Source organism: Muscardinus avellanarius (genome assembly GCF_963383645.1).
Source record: "Muscardinus avellanarius genome assembly, chromosome: 15".
NCBI lineage: Eukaryota > Metazoa > Chordata > Mammalia > Rodentia > Gliridae > Muscardinus > Muscardinus avellanarius.
The window spans coordinates 42,358,953-42,382,548 of NC_137801.1; the positions used below are offsets into that span (position 1 = coordinate 42,358,953).

Consider the following 23,596-nt stretch of genomic DNA (forward strand, 5'->3'; position numbering starts at 1 on the left):
TTCATCTTTGGATGGAGACCTAGGTTGGTTCCATATTTTGGCTATTATGAATTGTGCTGCTATGATCATGGGTATGCATATGTTACTGTAGTTCTGATTTCAACTCGTTTGGAAAGATACCCAGGAGTGGTATAGCTGGATCACATGGTGGATCCATTCCCAGTTTTCTAAGGAATCTCCACACTGATCTCTATAGTGGCTGAACTAGTTTGCACTCCCACCAGCAGTGTAAAAGAGTTCGTCTTTCCCCACATCCTTGCCAGCATTTTTTATTTGATTTCTTTATGCTTGCCACTCTGATTGGGGTTAGATGAAATCTCAGCATAATTTTGATTTGCATCTCCCCTATTTTATTTTTTAATATATCGATGTTTAGTTAGACCCTACCCTAAAGGTCTTTGAGGGTGTGGACCAAGTATGTTTTGTATGTCTAGCTCTAGGACAGAACCTGACTCATGGCAGATACTCATATATTTATGGAATGTTGAGCATTTTTCCATAGCTATGCCCCAAACCATTGAATGTATTGTAAGAATTATACGGTAATATATCTAACTCTACCTCTTGATTTTTTTTTTTTTTGTCAAATGGTAAAAAAAAATTTGCACTAATTTTTGGTATTTATTTATTTATTTATTTATTTATTTTGGTGGCACTGGGGTTCCTGGAAGCCCTTCTACCTCCGGGCTACACTCCCAGACCTATTTTATATTTTTGAAACAGGGTCTCTTACGCCAGCGCGGCTGCGCGGCTGGCTTCGAACCTGCGCGATCCTCCTGTCTCCGCCTCCCAAGCGCGGGGATTACAAGCGTGCGCCACCACGCCCAGCCCATAATTTTTGGTCTTTAAAAATCTTTAAAAATTGAACTTTTGACCTCACTGTATTTTGTGTCTTAAGTATTCATAACTCTTAATTTGTATTCTACTCTCTTTAAGAGAATGAGCTTATTGAATTCTATTTGTGCCCCAAATTGCTTCAAATAGAACTTTATGAGACTCAGAGGAAGAAGGTATAGGCTTTGGAGTAGGTTTTCCTATGTTTGATCTCCTCTCTACTGTACTTAAGCTTTGAGGCATTTTACAAATTGCATGACCCTTTTTAAGCTTCAGTGAACACAGTTGTAAAGATTTGCTAACAAAAACACCACCTCTGATATACCTTGAGTACTAAATGAGAGAGTGCCTATTGGGTTTAGCATGTGGAGCCATGTAGAAACTACTCAGCAAATAGTTGCTTCAATTTGCTTTTCTCATATGTATATTAGGATATTGCGAATAGACAAAACAGTCTTTTCTTTCTAGTTTTTCGAAGCCGATGAGCAGCACAAGCATGTGGAAGCAGAGCTGCGGAGTCGGCTGACCACTTTGGAGACAGAAGCAGCCCAGCACCAAGCTGTGGTTGATGGCCTGACACGGAAGTACATGGAAACCATTGAGAAGCTGCAGAATGACAAAGCTAGGCTAGAAGTAAGGTCTGGTGTTTGTGAGAGTATTTTTAAAATTGGTTAAGGCTTTTATAAATTGTCTGCACTTCACAGAGCAGTCTAGGTGATTCTGCAGCCTGAGTGTTCTCCTATCTGTAGCCTGAGCTGTCGACTTTTTTTTTTTCCTTCTAAAATTCAGGTAAAATCTCAGAGTCTAGAAAAGGAGGCCAAAGAATGTCGACTTCAAACAGAAGAATGGTATGTGGAAATGTGAATTCCAAGAACTTGGAGCCTGAGTTTTGGTTTTAGCAGCTCTTCTGTCTTATCCTATCACATTTGAGATTAGGATACAGGAAGGGCCTGGTCTATTCTTTGGAGCCTCAGCATTCCTGAGAGAGTATCTTACCTGTTTCTCCTCTGCCCACAGGTGTTTTGGGCTTTGGCAGATGGTGTTCCAGGGCTCCTTTTTGAGGACTGATACTTTCTGTTTTACTTTTTGAGGATTGGATACTTTCTGTTTCAAACTGCCCCAAAGAGAGGGACCTTCTGATGGTCTCAGGCAAGAAAGCTGACTTATTATCAATGTTCAGACCTCTTTTTTTTTTTTTTTTTGGTGGTGGTACTGGGGTTCCTGGAAACCTTTCTACCTCCAGGCTACACTCCCAGACCTATTTTTTTATACTTTTTTATTTGGAAACAGGGTCTCTTAAGTCAGTGTGGCTGGCTTCGAACCTGTGCAATACTCTTGTCTCCGCCTCTCAAGCGCGGGGATTACAAGTGTGCGCCACCACGTCCGGCATGTTGTCCTTTTAATGGTACATTTTGAATAAACTTGAGGTTATATGATTTAATTTAAAGATATCTGATTTTTTTTTTTTTTTTTTTTGCGGTAATGGGGATGGAGCCCAGGGACATTCTACCTCCAAGTATACCCCCCGGCCCTATTTTTATTCTTTATTTTGAAACAGGGTCTTACTGAGTTTCAAAGGGCCTCACTAAGTAGCTGAGGCTGTTTGCGAACCTCAGTCCTCCTGTCTCAACCTCCCAAATGCTGGGATTATTAGCATGTGCCACCATGTCTGGCTCAAGATATCTAAACCTTAAAATTAAAGTGTTATTATACTCTAATGCTTATTTGTATCTAACATAATATTGTAGGCTTTAATAGGGTCAACCAAATTAATTCTGTTTCAGTTCAGTTGTGTTGGTAGAATTATATGCATGGTTTAGATGTGTGTACCTATGCTTCTAATTGAATCAGAACAGAAATTACTAGCTTTTGAACATGAAAAAAAATAATACTTTAAAAGAAACTTTACAGTAATACTTAATAAATGCTTGTATATCATAAAGAGAAAATTTATGCTTTTGAAATGGCTCTAAGATTACTTGGGGGAGTAAACTTAAGGTTATGTAAGATTCTGGGACTTTGCTACAACTCTCCAGACTCTTACATCATTCTCCAGAGGTCTCAAGGGCTCTGGAATTCAGCCATGGTGTTCCTCTTATCTTCACCTTGTAATAGCTCCCTTCTGAGAATGTCCCAGATGTTAGGCAGTTGAAGCCTGAAGCCAGCTGTTGCGATAACAAACAAATTACCATCCACTGTCTGATTGGTGATAATCTGGTTTTGTATTTTTTTCTTTCAGTCAATTACAGTTAAAGAATCTTCATGAAGATTTGTCAGGTAGATTAGCGGATTCCTTATCAATCATCAATGAAAAAGTACCTTTTAATGATACAAGTAGGTATTATGTACAGCTTTCCATTATTTTCAAAATTTTAAACCTCTTTGTGGTAAACAGCCAGTTAAAATAATTTCTAATCTCTTTGACAGAAAATTTAATTGACCAAACAGAGGGTTGCTTTCTTTTCGTTCTTTTGATTAGCTTTGGTTAGTTCTCATATTTCATAGATTTAAAATGATCATGTAACCACTCCAAACTCTAAACCACTCTTCTTCTAGCCTTCTTAGAAGAAGCTCAAATCCACATTTTTGAATTTCATATACTTATCATATGCCAAGGTAAACACTAACCTGAACATAAAGTAGTGGAATATTTGTACAGGGACAGTTGTGATTTCTGGTGGGGAGGGGTAGATCTTTTTAGTCTGGTATTGCCTCTTGGTCCATCCCCAGTGACTGTTAGGAAACAGGGCTTACTTATCCTGTGAATTGTCTGGTAACTTACACACCCAAAAGCATCAACAGCAGCAAAATAGCTTTTTGAAAATACTAAAGAACACCTGGATGCAGTGTCACATGCCTATAATCCTGGATACTTAGGAGGCTTAGGCAGAAAGATTGCAAGTTCAAGGCCAGCATGGGCAATTTAGCCAGGCTCTGTCTCAGAATTAGGAAGAGCCTATGAATATAATGCACCAATAAAAAATAATAATAAAAAAAAAGAATTAGGAAGAGCCAGGGATGTAGATAAGTGGTAGAGCACCTTCCTAGCATGCGTGAGGCCCTAATTTTCATCCTCAATACTAAAAACAAAAACAAAATCAAACCTTCAAAAACCAGAAACCTAGACAATACCTTACATGTGTAATATGTTTGTAACCTTTAGACAAAAATTAAGACCTTGAAAACAAAGAAAGCAAAGAAAATATTTAATTGCTTGGCATTTCTTTTGTTTACAATTGCATGGTTAATGTTAATTTTTTACTCCTTCCAAATTTTCCTAGAGACCTAAAAAAAAGGAAGAAAGAGAAGAAACTGCAGGAAAATAGCAGTTTAATTCAATACTAAAATAAGCATATCTCATTATTGTATCAAAAACATAGATTCCCTTTGAAAACAGGGCCTGTTCCTAGCTTCTACATTAATGTAAAAAGCACTAGCTAGGGAGATGCAAATCAAAACTACGCTAAGATTCCATCTAACCTCAATCAGAGTGGCAAACATAAAGAAATCAAACAATTGCTGGCAAGGATGTGGGGAAAGAGGAACTCTTTTACACTGTTGGTGGGAGTGCAGAGTAGTTCAGCCACTATGGAGATCAGTGTGGAGATTCCTTAGAAAACTGGGAATAGATCCACCATTTGATCTAGCTATACTACTCCTGGGTATCTTTCCAAACGGGTTGAAATCAGAACTACAGTAACATATGCATACCCATGTTCATAGCAGCACAGTTTGTAATAGCCAAAATATGGAACCAACCTAGATCTCCATCAACAGATGAATGGATTGCAAAATTATGGGAAATACACACAATGGGATTCTATTCAGCTATAAAGAAGAATAAAATAATAGCATTTTCAAGAAGATGGAAGGAACTAGAGAACATTATGTTAAGTGAGATTAGTCAAGCACAGAAAGAGAAGGGACATATGTTTTCTCTAATATGCCCAAGCTAGGGAACAGTGGTAATACCAGAGGGACTCCAGATGATGGAGGGGAAATCTCAGCAAATCTTGAATGGAAGGATAGGAGAGAAAGAAAGCTGAGGTTGTTCAATGGAGGAACTGCATACGAATATGTGTAATAGCATAAATACAACATGGTTAACCTGGACATTCTCTATTGGGAGGGGGGAAGGGAAATGGAGGGGGAAGGACATGAAGCACAGTCTAAATGTATAGCATTTTCAGTATGTTCCACTTATAAAAATTAAAATTAAAAATTAAAAAAAAGAAAGCACTAGCATACTGTTGCACAATTGAGTACCTGGATTTGAAACCTTGCCATTTCAGCCATCAGGTTCTAATAACCTTCTGAACCTTTTTTTCATTTATTGTTCCTTTTCTAGTAATAGTTATTACCATGCTTTTAGGTCCTTACCATGACTCATGTGAGTTAGTTACTTTTGTTCCCAAATACTTGTTTTTATTTTGTTTTTGGTACTGGGGATTGAACCCAGAGGCATTCTACATCTGAGCTATACCCTCAGATCTTTTAAGTTTTTGTTTTGAAACAAGGTCTCTCTAGGTTGCTGAGGCTATCCTTGAACCTGTGATCCTTCTGTCTTAGCCTCCCTAGTACAGGGATTACAATTGTGTGCCACCACACCCTATAGTCTCCAAATATTTAAAAATCATTTGCTGAATGCCTAGATTAGTACATAGCAAAAGAGGATGAAACATACATGCATACATACATATATACATTTATTTATTTGTTTTTGTGGTACTGGAAATGGAACCCAGGAGCATTCTACCTTTGAACCCCCCTCTCCCCCAGCTGTTGTAAAATTTTTGTTTTGAAACAGAGCCTCACAAGGTTGCTGAGAGTCTCACTAAGTTGCTAAAGCTGGTCTCAAACCTGCTATCCTCCTGTTTCAGTCTTTCAAGTACAGGAATTACAGGTGTGCTCTGCCATGTCCTGCTGCAAAAATTTATAAAGCAAAGATTTGTATTCTTAAGGCATTTATGGTCTAGTAGGACAGAGATGGATATAGAAGTGTCTGTACAGAAAATATAAGCTAGATTGTACCATAAGGAAGCATTTGAGGCTTCAAGGGTGGGAGATGTTAATCTGTGGGTGTTTGGGGAAGCCATTCCAGAGGCAGTGTGCTTTGCAACAGCCTATTTATGTGAGCAGGTTTTATTGAGCAGAGAGGAGGGGAAACAGGCCAAAAGATTGCATGGAATGTAGTATGTGGGACAAAAGTGTCCCAGTGGCTTCAGAAACAATAATTAAGTATGACAGGAGGTTGTAGTGGGTGGGTTGTAGTGGGCATTGATAGGTCATTTCTAAAACGGGGGGTGGGATTCAAACTTAGAGTTCTGAGTTCTGGCCTAAGAACTTAGGGCTTTATTCAAAAGACCATCAAGTTGTTGGAGAGGTTTTTGAGCCAGGGACTGTCCTGATGAAATTTGTGTACTCACAAGGTTAATGTGGCAGTGGTGTGGCTTGCCTTGGAGGAGGTGGAGGGAAGCTGAGACTTGTGATCACAGACTTAAGCCTGTACTGCCAAGGACTGTGAGGAAGTAGAAAAGAAAGAATAGGTTGGTCCTTTCAGATAGGCAGTGGAGATAGAGAAGGTAGTGTAGAGGAAGGATGATGATTCAGTTGAGAGGAATAAAAGGTAGATATTTTTCTTCAGCTTTCCATTTAGATTGAGGCAGGCCCTCCAGCTTTTTCTTTAAAACTATTTTTTTGGCTAAACACAAAATAAAAAGCATAAAACTTCTTCACAGTAACCCCCCCATCAAATGTAAACAAAGCAGAGTCATCCTAGACAGCTTAGCACAGGCTCCCTCAAATATAAACAAAGCAGTGATGTAAAGAACAATGTAATGATTAAATAATGGTTAACTGCTTGTTCTGCTTCTTTGCTTGCTAGGAAGTACCTGGCACACATCTGTCCCCCTTTCCCAACATTAGGTGACCAAATGTGTAAAAGAGCTTGTATGTTCAGTGATTGTGCTCGGACCCAAAGCTTTGCTTGGTGAGCTTTCACTAGTGAATAATGAAACCTGCTTTCAGCTCTGATCTGTCTCCTGACTTCAGGGACCTAGTTTTCCTGCAACAAGATGACAAAGTACTAAGGCAGCCAGCTTAAAAGGGAAAAGATTCATTTTGGTTTCTGCCGGTGGTTAGGTGGCTCTGCTGACTTGGGATCTGTGGCCAGGCAGAGCATCATGTGGAGCCTGTGATCAAGCAGAGCTGCTTGCTTCATGGCAGCCAGGGAGCAAGAGAGAGGAAGGGGCTGAGGTCTCAGTATCCTCTCCAAGGGCACCACTTAGTGACCTGCTCTTTCCATTAGAACCTCCTAAAGGTTCCACCACCTCCCAGCAGTGCCATCAGCTGGGTATCAAACCCTCAACAGGATGAGCCTTGGGGACATGGAAGATCCAAGCTGTAACAATAGACAAGGGCAGGTTTGTTGGAAGATGGTAGAGTTAATGTTGCTGTTGTTTAAGGTTCTAAATTGACCTGAGGAAGCTGGATGAGCCCTCTGTGGGCATGGTGGTAATGTGGGGTGCAGGGTCTTGGTGAGTTCTCTATCGCAGTGGGGAGCATGGTCCTGTAGTGGAGAGAAGCTGGAGAAATGGAGTGAGATAGAAGCTGGAGAATCTAGTGGTGCCATCCAGCTCTGCATGTTGCTGTGAGAGGCCAGAGAGAGTTGCGATGGTAAAGGTAGTGAGGTCTAATGACTGGATTTGGTTACCTGAAGAGCACTAGAAGTCTTTGAGGGAAGTGCTTCCACATAGGGCAGACATCATATTGCTAGCACAAGAATTGGATGAATCAGTGCTGGAGAAACAGGCAGAACAGGGCTTTTTTTGAGTAATGGGAATGAAAAGAGATGAGAGCCTAACAGACTGGCAAAGTTCTTTCACTTCTGTTTTCTTTCTCTTCTGTTTTCTTTCAAACAGTATGTGTATGGGAAAGGGAATGTGGTACAGGCAAAGGAGAAGTCTCTGTGCAGTTAAGTGAGCTGTAACAGATGCTCTTTGTACAATGAAGGGACAATAAAGATACAAGGGAGGGAGGTCTCATATGCCATGTCCCTGAGCAGGTCAGGAGCAGCTGTTGCCAAGGGTCTAGAGCAGGTTTATCTGAGGACAAGATATGTGAGCCATGGACTCCAAGATGGAGGCTGGGGAAGGTGAGAAAACTTTCTCTTTGGCTCCTATCATCTTAGCATAGGGGGCGAGGGGAGGCCATTTCATCCATGCGGAGGCAGGGGAGGAGCTGAGGAATGGTATTCAGGACTTAAGCTAGGATAGGTTTGGAATGAATATCATTGGAAGAATGAGAGGGACACAACAATTAATTCCTGCTTGCTGAGTAGAGTTGAAGCCTCCTCTAAGTTAGGCAGAATATATTATACAGACCCCACTCTGGGTTTGGAAATGATGCACCAGGCTTGGGGGCAGGGAGAGACAAAGCTTCAAGAGGGCTGATAGGAGAAGAGGGGTGTTGCTGGATGGAGAGTGAGCTGGGAATTCACAACCAATTTAGCAGCAGTGGAGACACTGGAGAGAACCGGTAGAGAACCATATGGGAACTTTCAGAATCAGATTTTGGCACTGGGACCATTTTGACTGAGGACTTGGTCAAAGGAGAGCAGATTTGAGTGGCCAGAATGTTGAGCAGAGATGAGCAGAGGTACAGACTGTAAAGGAAGTGTGAGGCCAGGCCTTAGAGAGCTGTCAGTGGTTGACAACAGCTTTGATTATGGAGAGGACCGTGAGAGAGATAGTGAAACCATATCAGGAAAGTTAGGATCCATTGGTTGGGATCAGCAGTAGTAGATGGTGATAGATTTCTGAATATTGTAGTGTTATAGAAACTGGCATTTTTGGAGTATTAGCGTAGCAGCCATGTGCAGGGTTAGTACAGAAGGGAGAAAGACTGATGATAACAATAATATCATGACCCTTTCTAAGTAATTTTGATAGGCCCCAAAGAAGTGTTTGAGATTGTTAGAAATGAAACCAGATGTGGTGATGCACACCTGTAATCCCAGTACTTTGGGAGGTTGAGACAGGAGGGTTGCAAGTGTGAGGCCAGTCTCAGGAACTTAGCAAGACCTTGTTTCAAAATAAAATTTTAAAAAAAAAACACAAACAGAGCTGTGGGTGTAGCTCAAAGGTATAATGCTCCTGGGTTCAACCCCCAGAACTAGAAAAATAAAATAAAATAAAAGAAGTGGAAACAGTAATTGCTTTCTAATTTTGAAGTATTTGGAAACCAGATTCCATATGAACTCAGTTACTTTCCTGAATGGTAACTATGGCACTCATCATTTTAAATTCTCATGTAAAGCTGATTTTGCTGCTGAACTTTCATTATTTTGTATTTAAACTATTTAAGTATACAATGAGAAACCTAATGTACATCATTTTGTTTTGTAGAATATAGTCAGTATAATGCTCTCAACGTTCCACTCCACAATAGGAGACATCAGGTAAAGGATGAAGGACTTGTTTTTATTTTTAGCTACATGTATGTTGAGGTTTACAGAAACAAGAATTACTTGTTTTGGTTTCTGTTTAGTTTCTAGATGATTGCTTTACATTCTTTAAAACATGTTACTTGCTTTTTATTGCATTCACAAGCAGTACAGATTTTTGATGTTTCTCTTGTCTGATACAATTAGAATTGAATTATGGGATGTCTTAATTTTTTCTTTTTTCTTTCTTTTTTTTTTTTTTGGTGGTACCGGGGATGGAACCCTTCTACCTCCGGGCTATACTCCCAGACCTATTTTTATATATTTTTTTAAATTTGGAAACAGGGTTCTTGAGCCAGCGAGGCTGGCTTCGAACCTGCACGATCCTTCTGTCTCCGCCTCCCAAGCACGGGGATTACAAGCATGTACCACCACGCCTGGCTGGATGTCTTAATTTTTTTAACCATGCTTTTCTTTTGGGTTGGCAGACCTTGCATTAAAGGATCTAGGTGAAAGTGGAGGAAGTGTGTTTGCTAAAACTGGTAGTTTTCTGATTTACTGAGATAGGAATATTAAAATTCAAACGGGAACAAATGAATTACAATGAGGAATAATCACACTCAAATTCACAAGTAGACTTAAAATTTGTTTAAGAAAAAAAATTTGATCATTGACCTCAACTGAGTACTTTCATTTTAAAGCTGAAGATGCGAGATATTGCCGGGCAGGCCCTAGCTTTTGTTCAAGATCTCGTGACAGCTCTTCTGAACTTTCACACCTATACAGAACAGAGGATTCAGATTTTTCCTGTTGATTCTGCCATAGACACTATATCGCCATTGAATCAGAAGGTAAATTTGATTCAGAATACTTTTTGTTGCCCTGAACAAATAAGGAGATATTTATTTTAATATCACTTCTGTGCATTAGCTGAGTGCTGTAGAGGATATGGAAAAAAATAAGTTATAACCTTTACTCTAAAGACGGAATATGACAAAAATGGAAATTCTAAAGAAATTACATACTATGAAGGAAAAGTAAAGAAGTTAAACACTAGGGGAGTTTCTGAAAGACCTCTGTGAGTGGGTGAGTGGTCTGGCCAGTATGTGGTGTGAGATCATTGGTGAGGAAGATTGCTGTTGGTGGTGACTAGTTCTTTGAGGGATGGATATTTTTTCTGCCAGAAGAGAGAAAGACATGAACAAACTCAGGGAAGGGGAAAGCACAGCAGGGTGGGGGGCACACATTAAGAAGAGGAGGGCTGCAAGGGAGCATGAGCAGTCTTGGCTGGAGCTCTGGAAGGGAGGAGTAAATTCGGCACAAAGTTAAAAAGAATAGTAGCTCCAGGTTCTGGAGGACTGTTGAGGGCAGGCCAAGACATAGATCTTCACTTTGTGGGATTGAGGCCTTTGCAATCTTTTGACCAGGGGGTATCTTAATGAAAAGTGCCATTCTGTTGTTGAAATAGAAAGTTTTATTGTTGAAAAGCTTTTTTTTGTTGTTGGCATTCTTCTTGTTTGTAGTTACTGTATAACTTTCATCAAATGGATATCACTGGACTACATTCTCTTAAAGATTGGACCAGGGTTGGGGAATTTGCTTCTAAAATGGCTCACTCACATGCCTAGCTAGTTAGTGTTGACTATTGGCTGGAAGCCTGTTTTTCATCGCATGCACCTCCATAGGGCTGTTTGGGTACCCTCATTACATGACAGCTAACTTCCCTCAGCAAGACTGATCCAGAGAGAACTAGGTAGAGGTCATACTATCTTTTATGACATCAGCTAGATGGTCACACCATCATTTTTGCCGTATTGTATTGGTCACAGACCGACCTCAGAAGGCCAAAAGTTCATGAGCATCATTGAGGCTGTTTTGGCAAACAAATCCCACAGGGAAGAAATTTAGGGATCTTGCAATAGATTGCTCCTTTGTGCTCTTGATAATGTGGTTTGAAATGAGCCATGCTGTTCCTCTTAATCTGATTCTTCTTCATAGATTGTTTGTGTGCCTCATGCAGTATTTCCAGGGCTTGATTAGTGTTTGTCTACAGATACCCACAGTGCCTGTTAGTGGAGCAAGACTTGGATGCTGGATTCAGACTTTTTGACTTTCAAGGCCAGTTTACTATGCCCTCTTGGGAGATTTATTTACTTTCATTGTTTCAGTTTCCTCATCTTTAAAACAAGGGATAGAGTACCTATCTCACAGTATGTGCTTAAAGATCAAATGATATAATACATCTGAGCATTAAAAAGAGCACCTCAATATGTGCCTCGTTTTCATCATTTTTGATTTGATTCCACAAAAAAGGACATAAATATTTAACTGAGCATTGAAACACTCTTTAATCACTTACAAAAGTAATATTAAAAGTGGAGGGAAAAAAAGCCAGGTGTGGTGGCACAGGTTTATAATCCCAGTACTTGGGAGGCTGAGATAGGAGGACCGCAGTTTCACAACCAGCTTCAGCTACTTAGTGAGGCCCTCTGCAACTTAGTGAGATTCAGTTTCAAAATAAAAAAAATAGAGCTGGGGTAACTTCCGGGAAGATGGTGATAGAGAAAAGCAGCGTTTACGAGTCCTGCTAACACTTGATCTCTATTGCCACAAAATCAGTGCTTTTCATAGCCAACAACACTATCAGCAGAGATGTAAACACAAGGGACAGAGAAAAAGAAGACTAGAAGAACAACTAGAGACTAGAAAAGAAACCAGTTCGCATTGTGGCGATGGAGCCACGCCGGCGCCATCTTCCCTCACAGCACCAGGCTCCAGAGAGGAAAGGTAAACAAGGAGCTGAAGTGAGCAGCTGCGGATCATTCGGATGTAGTTCAGCAGTTCTTTCAGCACAAGACCCTCTAAAACTCCTAGTGGCCAAGTTCATCACGCTTTCCAGGGACTCAGAACGGAGCTTAAAACCAGAAAATTAATATGCCAGCCTCGTGGCTGAGGGCATGACAGCGGCATCATATTGCCAGCAGAGGACGAGTTCAACACGCCCGCAACAGCTCCAGATCAGCACGCACAATAACTGTAAGTGAAATTGCGGCCCCTAAAGGAGAAATCCCAGCACTGCACCCCCAGGGATATACGCAGTTTTGATACTCTCCCTGGGCCTGAGATTTTGCAGTCCAACCCAATGAAGGAGTAGTGGTGGCAAAGATACCACACCCTAGTCGCAGCTTCTCGTGGGAAAACTCCAGGCCGGCATCCCCCATGGTCTTGCGCAGCCTCGACTAACTCCCTGGGTCTGAGACTTTATGATACAACCCAGTAAAGGAGTAGTGGTGACTGAGATTACTACAAACTCCAGATTCAGAGCACCCTAAGTGAAGTTGTGGTGACCCAGGGAAAAACCCAGAGAAGGCACAGACTTCTGAAATCATGGAAAAGAGGAACAACAATAGAGCAATGAATGCTCACAACCCCATAATATCAGAACCTGATAACACAGAAATTCAGAGATCTCCAGAAGATCAAATCAGGAATATAACTGTAGAAATAATACAGGACCTTTGAAAAGAATTTAAGGAGAGTCTAAAAATAATAAAGGATACAATCATTGAAGTAAAGGCATCAACTCAAACTATAAACAATCGATTAGACCACATGCAGATTAGAATCTCACTCCTAGAAGATGATCACTTCAAACACAAACGCATAATTTATAACTTAGAAAAAACAATTTGACAGCAGGAATTTGACATCGAAGAAATATGGGCCCATTTTAAGAGAGCTAGCCTAAGAATAATTAGAATAGAGGAAGGAAAAGAAGGTGAAACCAAAGGGATCAATAATCTCTTCAAAGAAGTAATAGTAGAAAATTTCCCAAACATAGAGCAAGAGGTCGATACACAGGTCCAGGAAACTTATAGAACTCCCTTTAGACAAGATTAGAGAAAAGGTTCCCCATGCCACATAATTGTCAAAATGACCAATGTAGAAGCCAAGAAGAGAATCTTAACGGCAACAAAAACAAAAGGCCAAGTGACATTCAGAGGCAAACCAATTAGAATCAATCACTCCAGACTTCCCAAACCAAGTCATGAAAACCAGAAGGGCTTGGAGTAACATATTCCAAACCCTGAAAGAAAACAACTTCCAACCAAAAGTTTCCTACCCAGCAAAAATATCTATCAAATTAGATGGGGAAATAAGAAGCTTCCATGACAAACAGAAACTGAAGGAATTTATGTCATCAAAACCAGTGCTAGAGAAAATAGTCAAGGAGATTAACTACAAAGAAAAATTGGTAATACACACCAGAACCAGAGAAACAAGATTTTCCATCCAGAAGAAAACTAAGCAAAGAAGAATACACAGTATTTCAAACAGAAATAAAATCTTAACATGTTACGAATTAAAAGTTATCTCTCGATAATTACACTGAATGTAAATGGCCTCAGTTCCCCAATAAAAAGACATGAAGTGGCAAAATGGATTAAAAACCAGAATCCATCTATCTGCTGCTTACAAGAAACACACTTTACAAGTCATGATAGGAACAAACTCAAGGTAAAGGGCTGGAGCAAGGTAATTCATGTTAAGTAGCCATCCTAACAAATGTGAAGTAGTATTTCAGTATAGTTTTTATTTGTATTTCCTTAATGAATAGTTATATTATGATAATGATGAGTGATATTCTTGTGTTTATTGGTCCTATAAAAATCTTTGGAGATTCATTGTCTATTTTAGTAAACTATTTAGTAAACTATTTTAGGTAAACTCTTTCTAAATTGTATTGTTTGCTTTTATTGCTAATTTTTAGGATTTCTATTTGGAATATTAATATACCTTCAGATATAGCATTTGGAAATATTTTATCCCATTCTATTATTTAATAACTTTTAATTCTGTTTACATTGTCTTTGGATGTACAATTTTTTAATTTTTTATGAAGTTTGTTTGTTTATTCTTTTGTTGCCTGTGCCTTTGGAATCATATCCAAGAAATCACTGCCAATTTTAGTGTTGTGAAGTTTGATGACCCTGGTTTTCTTCTAAAAGTTTATAGTCTTAAGATTTGCATTTAGGTCTTTTATCTATTTTGAGTTCATAATTGTATATGGTGTTAGGTAAGGGTCCAATTTTACTCTTTGTCATGTAATTATTATTTTTCAGCAATTTTTATTTAAAAGATTATTATTTCCTTCACCCAATGTTCTTGGAACCCTTGTCAAAAATAACCATATATGGAAGAAGACATATATGGAAGAATTAATTTCTAGGCTTTTTATTTTACTCCACTGGTTTATATATCTGCCTTTATAGCAATACTACACTGTTTTCATTATTGTAGCTTTATAAGGTTTGAAGTCAGAAAAAAAACAAAAAACCAAGTACTTCAAATAATGATACATCCATATTCTACGGTATCACTACCAATCTCACTAATGTGTACGGGGAGGAACCTGGAGGGACATACACCAAGATCTGTGTGCATGCACATTTGTACTACTTTGAATATCACTATGAGCTGTAATTATAATGAACCAACAAAATATTAAAAAAAAAAAGGAGTAGAAACCTTAGTTGAGTGAAGAAGGGGACCTAATGAAGCAGATAGGAAGGGGGAAAAGGGAAATACACAGACTTACCAAAACCAGTTACTCTGCTGAAAATAGGAAGGTGGGGAGAGGGAGAAATAGGGAACTGGGTAAGGGCTGAGTACTGTGTGTAAACCTCTATCACCCTAAACTGCAACAAGTTGTATGATTACAATGCACCAATAAAAACAATTAAAAAAAAATAGAGCTGGGGTATAGTTCAGAGTCAGAATGCCCCTGGGTTCTATACCTAGTACCACCAAAAAAAAAAAAAAAAAAAAGTAGGGAATAAACTTAAAAAAGACTGGAATAGGAGAAAAGCAGTACTGCTACTTTTTTTTTTTTAATGTAGCTATAATTTCCATGATAATAAGAAGGATTTTCAGCCAGGTGTGGTGGTGTACACTTGTAATGCCAGTACTTGGGAGGCTAAGACAAGAGGATACAGGTTCGCAGTCAGCCTTAACTACTTAGTAAGGCCTTCTGCAACTTAGTGAGACCTAGTTTCAAAATAAAGAATGAAAAATCGGGCTGGGGGTGTAGCTCAGATGTAAAATGCCCCTGGGTTCAATTCCTAGCACCACTCACACAAAAAAAGAAATATTTTCGACTTTATCCTGGTTCTTAGCCTATTGGAATTTTATTTTAGCTTGTTATACTCACAGGGTGAGAATCAAATGTGTCAATTTGTCTGGGACACTTCATTATGTTGCATAATTTATGTTATTTCTCAATTTTTTTTTTACCTTTGGTCTTTGATCTATGAAAGGTCTGTGATAAATCTAGTCTGTAATACTGAAGGAGATTCCAAAACCATTTGTTAAAAAATTATTATAATTTTTAAACTTGCTAATAGAATCATAAAGTAGACCTTTAAACCTGTAAGCTTAGTGTTCATCTTATTTTACGGCTATAAGGATTGCATCCCAGAGAGATTGAGTGAGTGGCCCCAGGACTGTATATCTGTGTAGTTTACAGTGGGGTCAGTTGAATCATGTTTCTGTAGAAAGAGATCTTAACATTTTTATAGTAAGAAAATTGAACCATTGTAACCATTGTTAATACTTTGATAACTGATTTCCTAAATGAAGTTACCCTTTGGCTTCTGAATTGTCTAAATGCCTAGAGGATATGTGTGTGTGTGTGCGTGTGTGTGTGTGTGTGTGTGTGTGCGCGCGTGGGGGTGGGTGTTACTGGAGATTGAACCCCGAGGCATTCTACCTCAGAGTTATATCCCCAGTTCTTTTCTTTTCTCTTCTTTTCTTTTCTTTGAAACTGGGTTTTACTAGATTGCTCAGAGTCTTGCTATGTTGCTGATGCTGTCCTCAAACTTCCTATAACCCTCCTGTCTCAGCCTTCCACTGTAATCCCAGCCTGTAACTGGGATTGCAGGCATGGGCCCATTTTTTTCTTTTTTTGTGGTCCTGGGGGTAGAACCCAAAGGGTCTCTACCTCTGGCTATACTCCCAGACCTATTTTATATTTTATTTGGAAACGGTCTCACTAAGTTGCTGAGAGCCTCACTAAGTAGCTGAGGCTGGCTTCGAACCTGCACGATCCTCCTGTCTCAGTCTCCCAAGCACTGGGATTACAAGCGTGCACCACCACACCCGACTGGCCCATTTTTTTCCCCCTAAATCTTATTTATGTATATATACATACATACATACATACATACATACATACATAGGATTGAACCCAGGGGTATTCTTCCTCTGACCTACACCCTCAGCCTTATTTTATATTCTTTATTTTTGAAGCAGGGTCTCTTTAAGTAGCTAATGCTGGCCAAGAACCTGCAATTCTCTTCTCAGCCTCTCAAGTACTGAGATTATAAGTGTGAGCCACCAAGCCTGGCCTGAATCTTTATTTATTTATTTACTTTTGGTGCCACGGATTGAGCCCAGTGCCTCGTGCATGCTAAGCATGTGCTCCATAGTGAGCTACACCCATAACTTCTGATTCTATTCTTCATGCTAAATCAGGTATTTTACATACTAATGTGTTAGCAGCTATAAGAATTCTTAGGTCATCATTTTGATAACTACATTTCTGATATTTTAAAACCCCAAATATATTATATGCTAAAAATAAGAAGCTGTCTTCATAAATCTCATTTTTAAAAAATGAGATACATAATATAAAATTGTATCATCTGGTCTTGATTTTCAAACCTTGTTTTTTCTTTTCTTTTTCCCTGGAACCCCTATGGATAAATAGTGTTCAAAGAAACCGGCCTGTTGGTACAAGGTTGCAGTGTTGAGTCATCTCACCATTTTCTCTGATGCTTAGTTGTTTATTGTGTCACCCCTCTTCTGCTTTCTCAAATTTGAAGGAAATGGAGGTTGGGGGCTATTATCTGGGACTACGAGAGGGTAAAGCATCTGGGTAAAAGCCAGATTTTGCAGAAAAGTTCCTAAAAGAATTTAGGTTTATAACTTTGTGTGCCCATTTACAAATGTATTGATGTATGCTGTTTTTCAGTGAATTTATTCACAATTCTTTTCCTCCTGTTTAGTTTTCACAACACCTTCATGAAAATGCATCGTATGTCCGCCCCCTTGAGGAAGGAATGCTCCATTTATTTGAAAGTATTACTGAGGATACTGTGACTGTCCTGGTAATTTTTTTTTTCAGTGTTTTACATCTGGAATTGGGAGCTTCACTCTCTCTAGTAGCACTTTTAACTTTGAAATTATTTTTATTTTCCAGGAGACAACTGTGAAATTGAAAACATTTTCAGAGCATCTAACCTCCTACATATGTTTTCTTAGGAAGATTCTTCCTTATCAGTTAAAAAGGTACTTTCCCTGGAGGCCAAGAAACTGTGGGTGGAACCTAACATGCTGTGACTTAATATAATAGTAAAATGTGATTAATATATTATGGACTTAATATAATAGTAAATTGTGATTTCCCGGACCTTTCTGCACCACAGCTAATTTGGGGTTTTGTGAAAAAGGAAAAGCATGACTAAGTAGCATAAACTTATATTTTAGAAAATTAAATTGTCAGCTATGATTTTTTAGTAGTTCTGCACAGCATTTGCTATTATAACTAATGTTATGAACAGTATTTTCAGCAATTGGTTTTATTATTCTTTTGCCGTAAATATCTAGATGGGTGTTTCAGTCAACATTGTCATGGCTGAGACTCCAAATACCTGATAGTCACAACTGAGAGGAGAGAGGATTTATTTACTCACAGTTCTGGGGTTTCAGTGCATGTTAGGCTGGGTCACATCTTTGAAAAGCTCAGGGCATGGTGGTGGGACAGAGAGAAAGCAAGGGTGGGGGCAAGCGACATATATAGTCCTCAGGGACACAGCCCTAGTGACCACCTCCTCTTGCCCTCCCTACCTGCCTATATTAGCACCCAGTAAATCCACTGACCCATCAGTGGATTTATCCACTGTTAGGACTAGAGCTCTCATGATTCAATTATATCACCTCTGAATGTTTTTGCCAATCTGTGAGCTCTTCCAAGGGACATTCTATATCCAAACCATAACAATGGGAGTTATAATACTTAACTTCTAAATTTGGATCTATAATCTTTGGGTATCTTTGAGATTATACATTCTTGTTTATATTATTGATGATTTGCATAGTTATAAATTAAAAACTTTATTACTCCGTCCTTTATTCACTGGCTATGTTATTTACTAACCTTTAATATTAAATAAATAACTAAACCATAAGTATTTTTGGAAAGGCAGAAAAAATACACATATCTGAGAATTTGATCATACCACTTGTAAATTTTTATATTTTTTATCTAAAACTATCAAGATTTCTGTTTCATCCTAAGATTCAGCCTTTTGAAACAAAGAATAATACAATACAACTGGAACATAAAAATATATTTGTTTTTTTATTTTTAATTTTTTGGTACTGGGGTTTGAACCTAGGAATATTGAATCTCCAAGCTATGGGTCTCACTAAATTACTGATGGTCTTGTTAAGTTGCTGAGGCTGATCTTGAACCTGCAATCCTCCTGTTTCATCTTCCTAAGTACTGGAATTACAAGCATGTGCCTTCAAGCCTGACTTCATAATTATAGTTTAAAATATTTTATGAAGCTGGACACAGTGGTACATACCTATAATCCTACCACTGGGAGGCTGAGACAGGAGAATTGCAGGTTTGAGGCCAACAAACTAGTTTAGTGAGACTCTGTTTTTAAATTTAAAAAAAAAAAAAAGTGCTGGTTGGGGTATTGCCCAGAGGTAGAATACCTCTGGGTTTAATCCTCAGTGCTCCCACCCAAAAAATTCCTAAATGTTGGATAAGCCCTTTCTTCATCTAAAATCCCTATCCTTGGCATGGTTTGCCACATGTGCTTTCAGCCTAGCTCATAAAGGGTTCATGATGTTATATGATCTGGGTAGCAGTGGTTTAACTACTGTTTTAATTGGTATGATGACCTGATCTTCAGTAGTATGTGTGCTCAGAATTGAATGTAGCTGGTTGCTATAAATAAAGTAGAAGTGGAAAGGGAAGGGAAGGGAATGAATATGATTATGATTTCCATGTTAACTTTTCTAGTTTTGTGAATAATTTTTTTACTTGATTACCTACATATCTTATTTTTTATTTTTATTTTTTTGCGGGTCTGGGGATGGAACCCAGGGGCATTTGACCTGTGCCCTATTTTTTTTTTTTTTTATTCTTTATTTTGAAACGGGGTCTCACTAAGTTGCAGAGGACCTCAGTAAGTGGCTGATGATGTCTGCAAACTGTGATCCTCCTGTCTCAGCCTCCTGAAAGCTGGGATTACAAGCATGCGCCAGCACTCCCGGCTACCTACATATTTTAAAATAGACATTATTAAGAGTTCACATGGTTTTATTTTAACCTTATAATTAAATTCTCTTAATGTATATGACATACATTCATAAACATATCAAAGTCAATCATTAAGCCAAATATGAAAAGGAAGGAGGGAGGAGGGAATGGGGTGAGAATTAGGGAAGGGCTAAGTAAGTAATGTGTGCATGTATGTCTCTATCATCTTGTACTCCATTAAGATGTATGACTACAATGCACTAGTAAAAAATTAAAAAAAAACTGAAAATGGTAAAATGTGTTTTATGAATGGTAAGCATTTACTTTTTTTTTTTTTTTTTTGGTGGTACTGGTGCTGGGGATTGAACCCAGGGGCCATTCTACCTCCAAGCCACACCCCCAGCCCAATTTTATTTTTATTTTGAAACAATCTTGCTAAGTTGATGAGTCTTACTACTAGCTGAAGCTGTCTTCAAACTTGCAATCCTCCTATCTCAGTCTTCCAAGTGCTGGGATTACAGGCCTGTGCCACCATGCCCTGCAGCATTTACTTTTAAATTTTTTTTTTTTTTTTTTTTTTTTTTTGCCAACCTGTTTAGCTTTTGAAACTATAAACACTGAGAGGTGTTTCTTAGCTAGTGGTAGTAATACCAGTTCCTGTTTAGTTAATTCTGTTTAGGAATTTAGCTTAAATTTTTTTGTAAGTAAAGGATTTAATATACTTAATGTTTAAAATATCAATGTTTTTGTGCTGTTCTCAGGTTAGAAAGATAATGGGCTTGTGCTTTATCTTTTCTTCAACTTAGTCCTGTGTCATTCCATTGGCATTGCAGTAAGCAGTGTGCATATCATAATGTAAAAAAAAAAAGACCCTATAAATGAAATCACGTTTCTTTTATTTTTCTTTTTTCAAAATTTCTCTTTGGATATAGTCATTTGAGAACTTATATAGTTTGGCAATCATTCATTCAGGGTGCTCACTTTCTAAAAAAATCTGCCCATTTCTAGTTTAGAAGAAGAATGTGAATCTTCTCTTTGTACATCTGCATTAAGAGCCAGGAATCTAGAGCTGTCCCAGGACATGAAAAAGATGACAGCTGTGTTTGAGAAGCTACAGACTTATGTTGCTCTTCTCACTTTGCCAAGTAAGTGTGTTTATTGTTCATGGTTCAGTTTGAAGGACTTGAGATCGAGAGCACAGAAGTTGGAAAAAGGAAGGTAATGTGCTCAGTAGAGGGATAGGAGCTTAGGGTCTGGAGTCAGCGAAATGGAGTTCAGATCCCTTGGATGAAGCACTTTACCTCTCTCTCTCCTCTGTGTTCTCACTTATAAAATGGAAGTAAATATGATTATTATGTTAAAAATGTAAAATATTTAGAATTAAACATGCATTAAATATAAATTCCCTTTTTGTCCTTCTTTTAATGGAGAAAGGCAAGTCACAAGAACTCATAGCAGCTTTCCAGTAAGTATCATAGGTTAGCATTAGTAGTAAAGATACCATTTATTTCCCTTTGGCCTAAATTTAAACAGGTATTTTTAGGTAATTGCATGAACCTCAATTATAAAGATGCTTTTCAGAATGCCATGATATTCCTGATACCATGATTTTTTGTTTTTCAAAATAGCTTTTTTCTGGTATAAATTATATACTATAATTTACTTATATAAAGTATATAATTCAGTAATTTTTAGTATATTCAGACGTGTGCACCATCAGTGCAGTCAAGTTTAAACCATTGTTAGTACATCAAGAAGAGACTTTATATCTTTTAGCTGTTACCTTCTTATTTGCCTGTTGCTCATCTCCCTAGCCCTAAGCAACTACTAATCTACTTTATCTATAGATTTACCTGTTCTAGACACTTCATATAAATGAATTCTTATTAAATGTGCTCTTTTGTGACCAGTTTTGCTGGAGAGCAGATCCACAGAGCTTCTCATGCTGTTATGCCAGAAATAGAATTCCATGATGTTTGCATAATAATATTTTAGTGTTGTTCAGCAAAAAGTAACTTGTAGGGGATAGAGAATTGTGTTATATAGTTACAAGATAAAAATTTACACTGACTTTGATTTATAAAAGGATCATGAAAGAACTGTTTCTACTTAGCAAATTGATTTTGATTCTTAACCAATAAAAATATTTGTGGATATGGGAGATGTAAACCAGTTAGGTGTGTTTGTATATATATCACCATTATATATGAATGTACTTGCAAAAGTTATTTCTAACATTTAATAGACAATTTTCATTCGCTGTATTTCCCCAAATAGAGGGAAATAGGATTTTGCTTAGGTTTGTGATTTTGATTTTGTAGGTACAGAGCCAGATGGACTCCTTCGGACAAACTATAGTTCTGTCTTAACAAATGTTGGTGCTGCTCTGCATGGATTTCATAATGTCATGAAAGGTAAGTCTTGAAAAAGATAGAAATAAGCTGAAAACCATCACCGTACTTTCTCAGGTCTGCCTGAAGGAGATTTAAACAAATAATGCCCAGGGTTGTGGAGGGCAGGTGAAGGCACCTGGAGGTCATGAAAGCACACAGCGCCTGCCTTCTGTTTTCCCAGCCTCTTGCTTTCTGCTGGTGAACAAAGTGCTGAAGAGAATTCCTTGTGCTTGGCTCTTTAGCCAGAAAACCATATGCTGACTTAGTGTGTATGTATGGATTATACCAAACCAGGCATGAAGGAATTGAAGAAACTAAAGCTTAAGTTTCCAGAAAGAATACATTAACTTTTCACCATTCTTTGCATTTTGATGTTTAAAATGCCCAAGTCCTGCCTTGTTGGGTTTAAACCTTGGTCAATTTGCAATTGTTTCTGTGTTCTTAAAAATATAGTCACAAGTACTTGGGAGGTTGAGATAATAGGATCACAAGTTCAAAGTGAGGCTTAGCAGCTTAGTGAGGCTGTCAGTAACTTAGTGAAACTCTGTTTCCAAATAAAATATAAAATAGGCCTGGGGGTGTAGCCTGGAGGTAAGCAGCTGCTGGGTTCCAGCCCCAGTACTACCCCCAAAAAATATATATATACACACACACACACATATACACACACACACGTATGCGTGCACGCCAGTTTGGTGGCACCCACTTGTAATTCCAGTAGTCAAGAGGCTGAGACAGGAGGATCGCAGGTTCATATCCAGCCTCAGCAACTTAGTGAGACTCTGTTTAAAAATAAAAATAAAATAGAGTTGGGGTGTAGCTCAGAGGTAGAATGCCCCTGTGTTCAATCCCCAGTACTGCATAAATAAATAAATAAATAAATAAATAAATAAATAAATAAATAAAGTGTATATATAATAAAAAAGAGTGTATATATAGTAAACAGGGTGTAGGTCAGTTGTAGAGCATCCCTAGGTTCAGTCCTCATAACACACACACACACACACACACACACACACACACACACACAAAGTAGAGCATCCCTAGGTTCAGTCCTCATAACACACATACACACACACACACACACACAAAAGTTATGAAAGTTATCTGCCAATAGGCAGGGAAAATCTTTTAAATAATTTCATATGCTTTTTAGCATGAGATTCTGAGTCCTGACTAATCTGTAGACCTCTGTTGCTCCTAGATTTTCATACTACTTTTCCTTTCTTTTCCTTTCCCTTTAGAGACTTGGAGTAGGGGAAGAAGAATCAGGAGGGATTATTAAAGACTAAAATGATTCTTATAGAGTTTAGTTAACAATTAATGATGCCGGACGTGGTGGCGCACGCTTGTAATCCCAGCGCTTGGGAGGCTGAGACAGGAGAATCACACAGGTTCGAAGCCAGCCTCAGCTACTTAGTGAGGCTCTCAGCAACTTAGACCCTGTTTCCAAATAAAAATATAAAAGGTCTGGGAGTATAGCCTGGAGGTAGAAAGCCCCTGGGTTCCACCCCCAGTACCACCAAAAACAAAACAAAACAAAACAAAAAAAACAATTAATGACTCATTTCACAGAAAATAATTTTTTAA

General features: G+C 38.4%; 1 protein-coding gene across 4 annotated transcripts in view; it reads left to right on the forward strand.

Annotated features, from left to right (window-relative positions):
• Positions 1 to 23,596, forward strand: part of PPP1R21 (protein phosphatase 1 regulatory subunit 21) — a gene marked incomplete at both ends in the record, with an annotated part of 79,484 nt that overhangs the window by 19,637 nt on the left and 36,251 nt on the right. For 3 of the 4 annotated variants that reach the window (XM_080711791.1, XM_080711793.1, XM_080711794.1), the window contains 9 exons: positions 1,303 to 1,467; positions 1,624 to 1,682; positions 3,074 to 3,168; positions 9,240 to 9,292; positions 9,979 to 10,128; positions 17,344 to 17,445; positions 17,538 to 17,626; positions 20,622 to 20,758; positions 21,935 to 22,027. In XM_080711791.1, coding sequence (XP_080567917.1) covers positions 1,303 to 1,467; positions 1,624 to 1,682; positions 3,074 to 3,168; positions 9,240 to 9,292; positions 9,979 to 10,128; positions 17,344 to 17,445; positions 17,538 to 17,626; positions 20,622 to 20,758; positions 21,935 to 22,027 — 943 coding nt within the window. Of the gene's footprint in view, positions 1 to 1,302; positions 1,468 to 1,623; positions 1,683 to 3,073; positions 3,180 to 9,239; positions 9,293 to 9,978; positions 10,129 to 17,343; positions 17,446 to 17,537; positions 17,627 to 20,621; positions 20,759 to 21,934; positions 22,028 to 23,596 lie in introns of all 4 variants that reach the window. The other variant, XM_080711792.1, reaches the window with a different exon arrangement.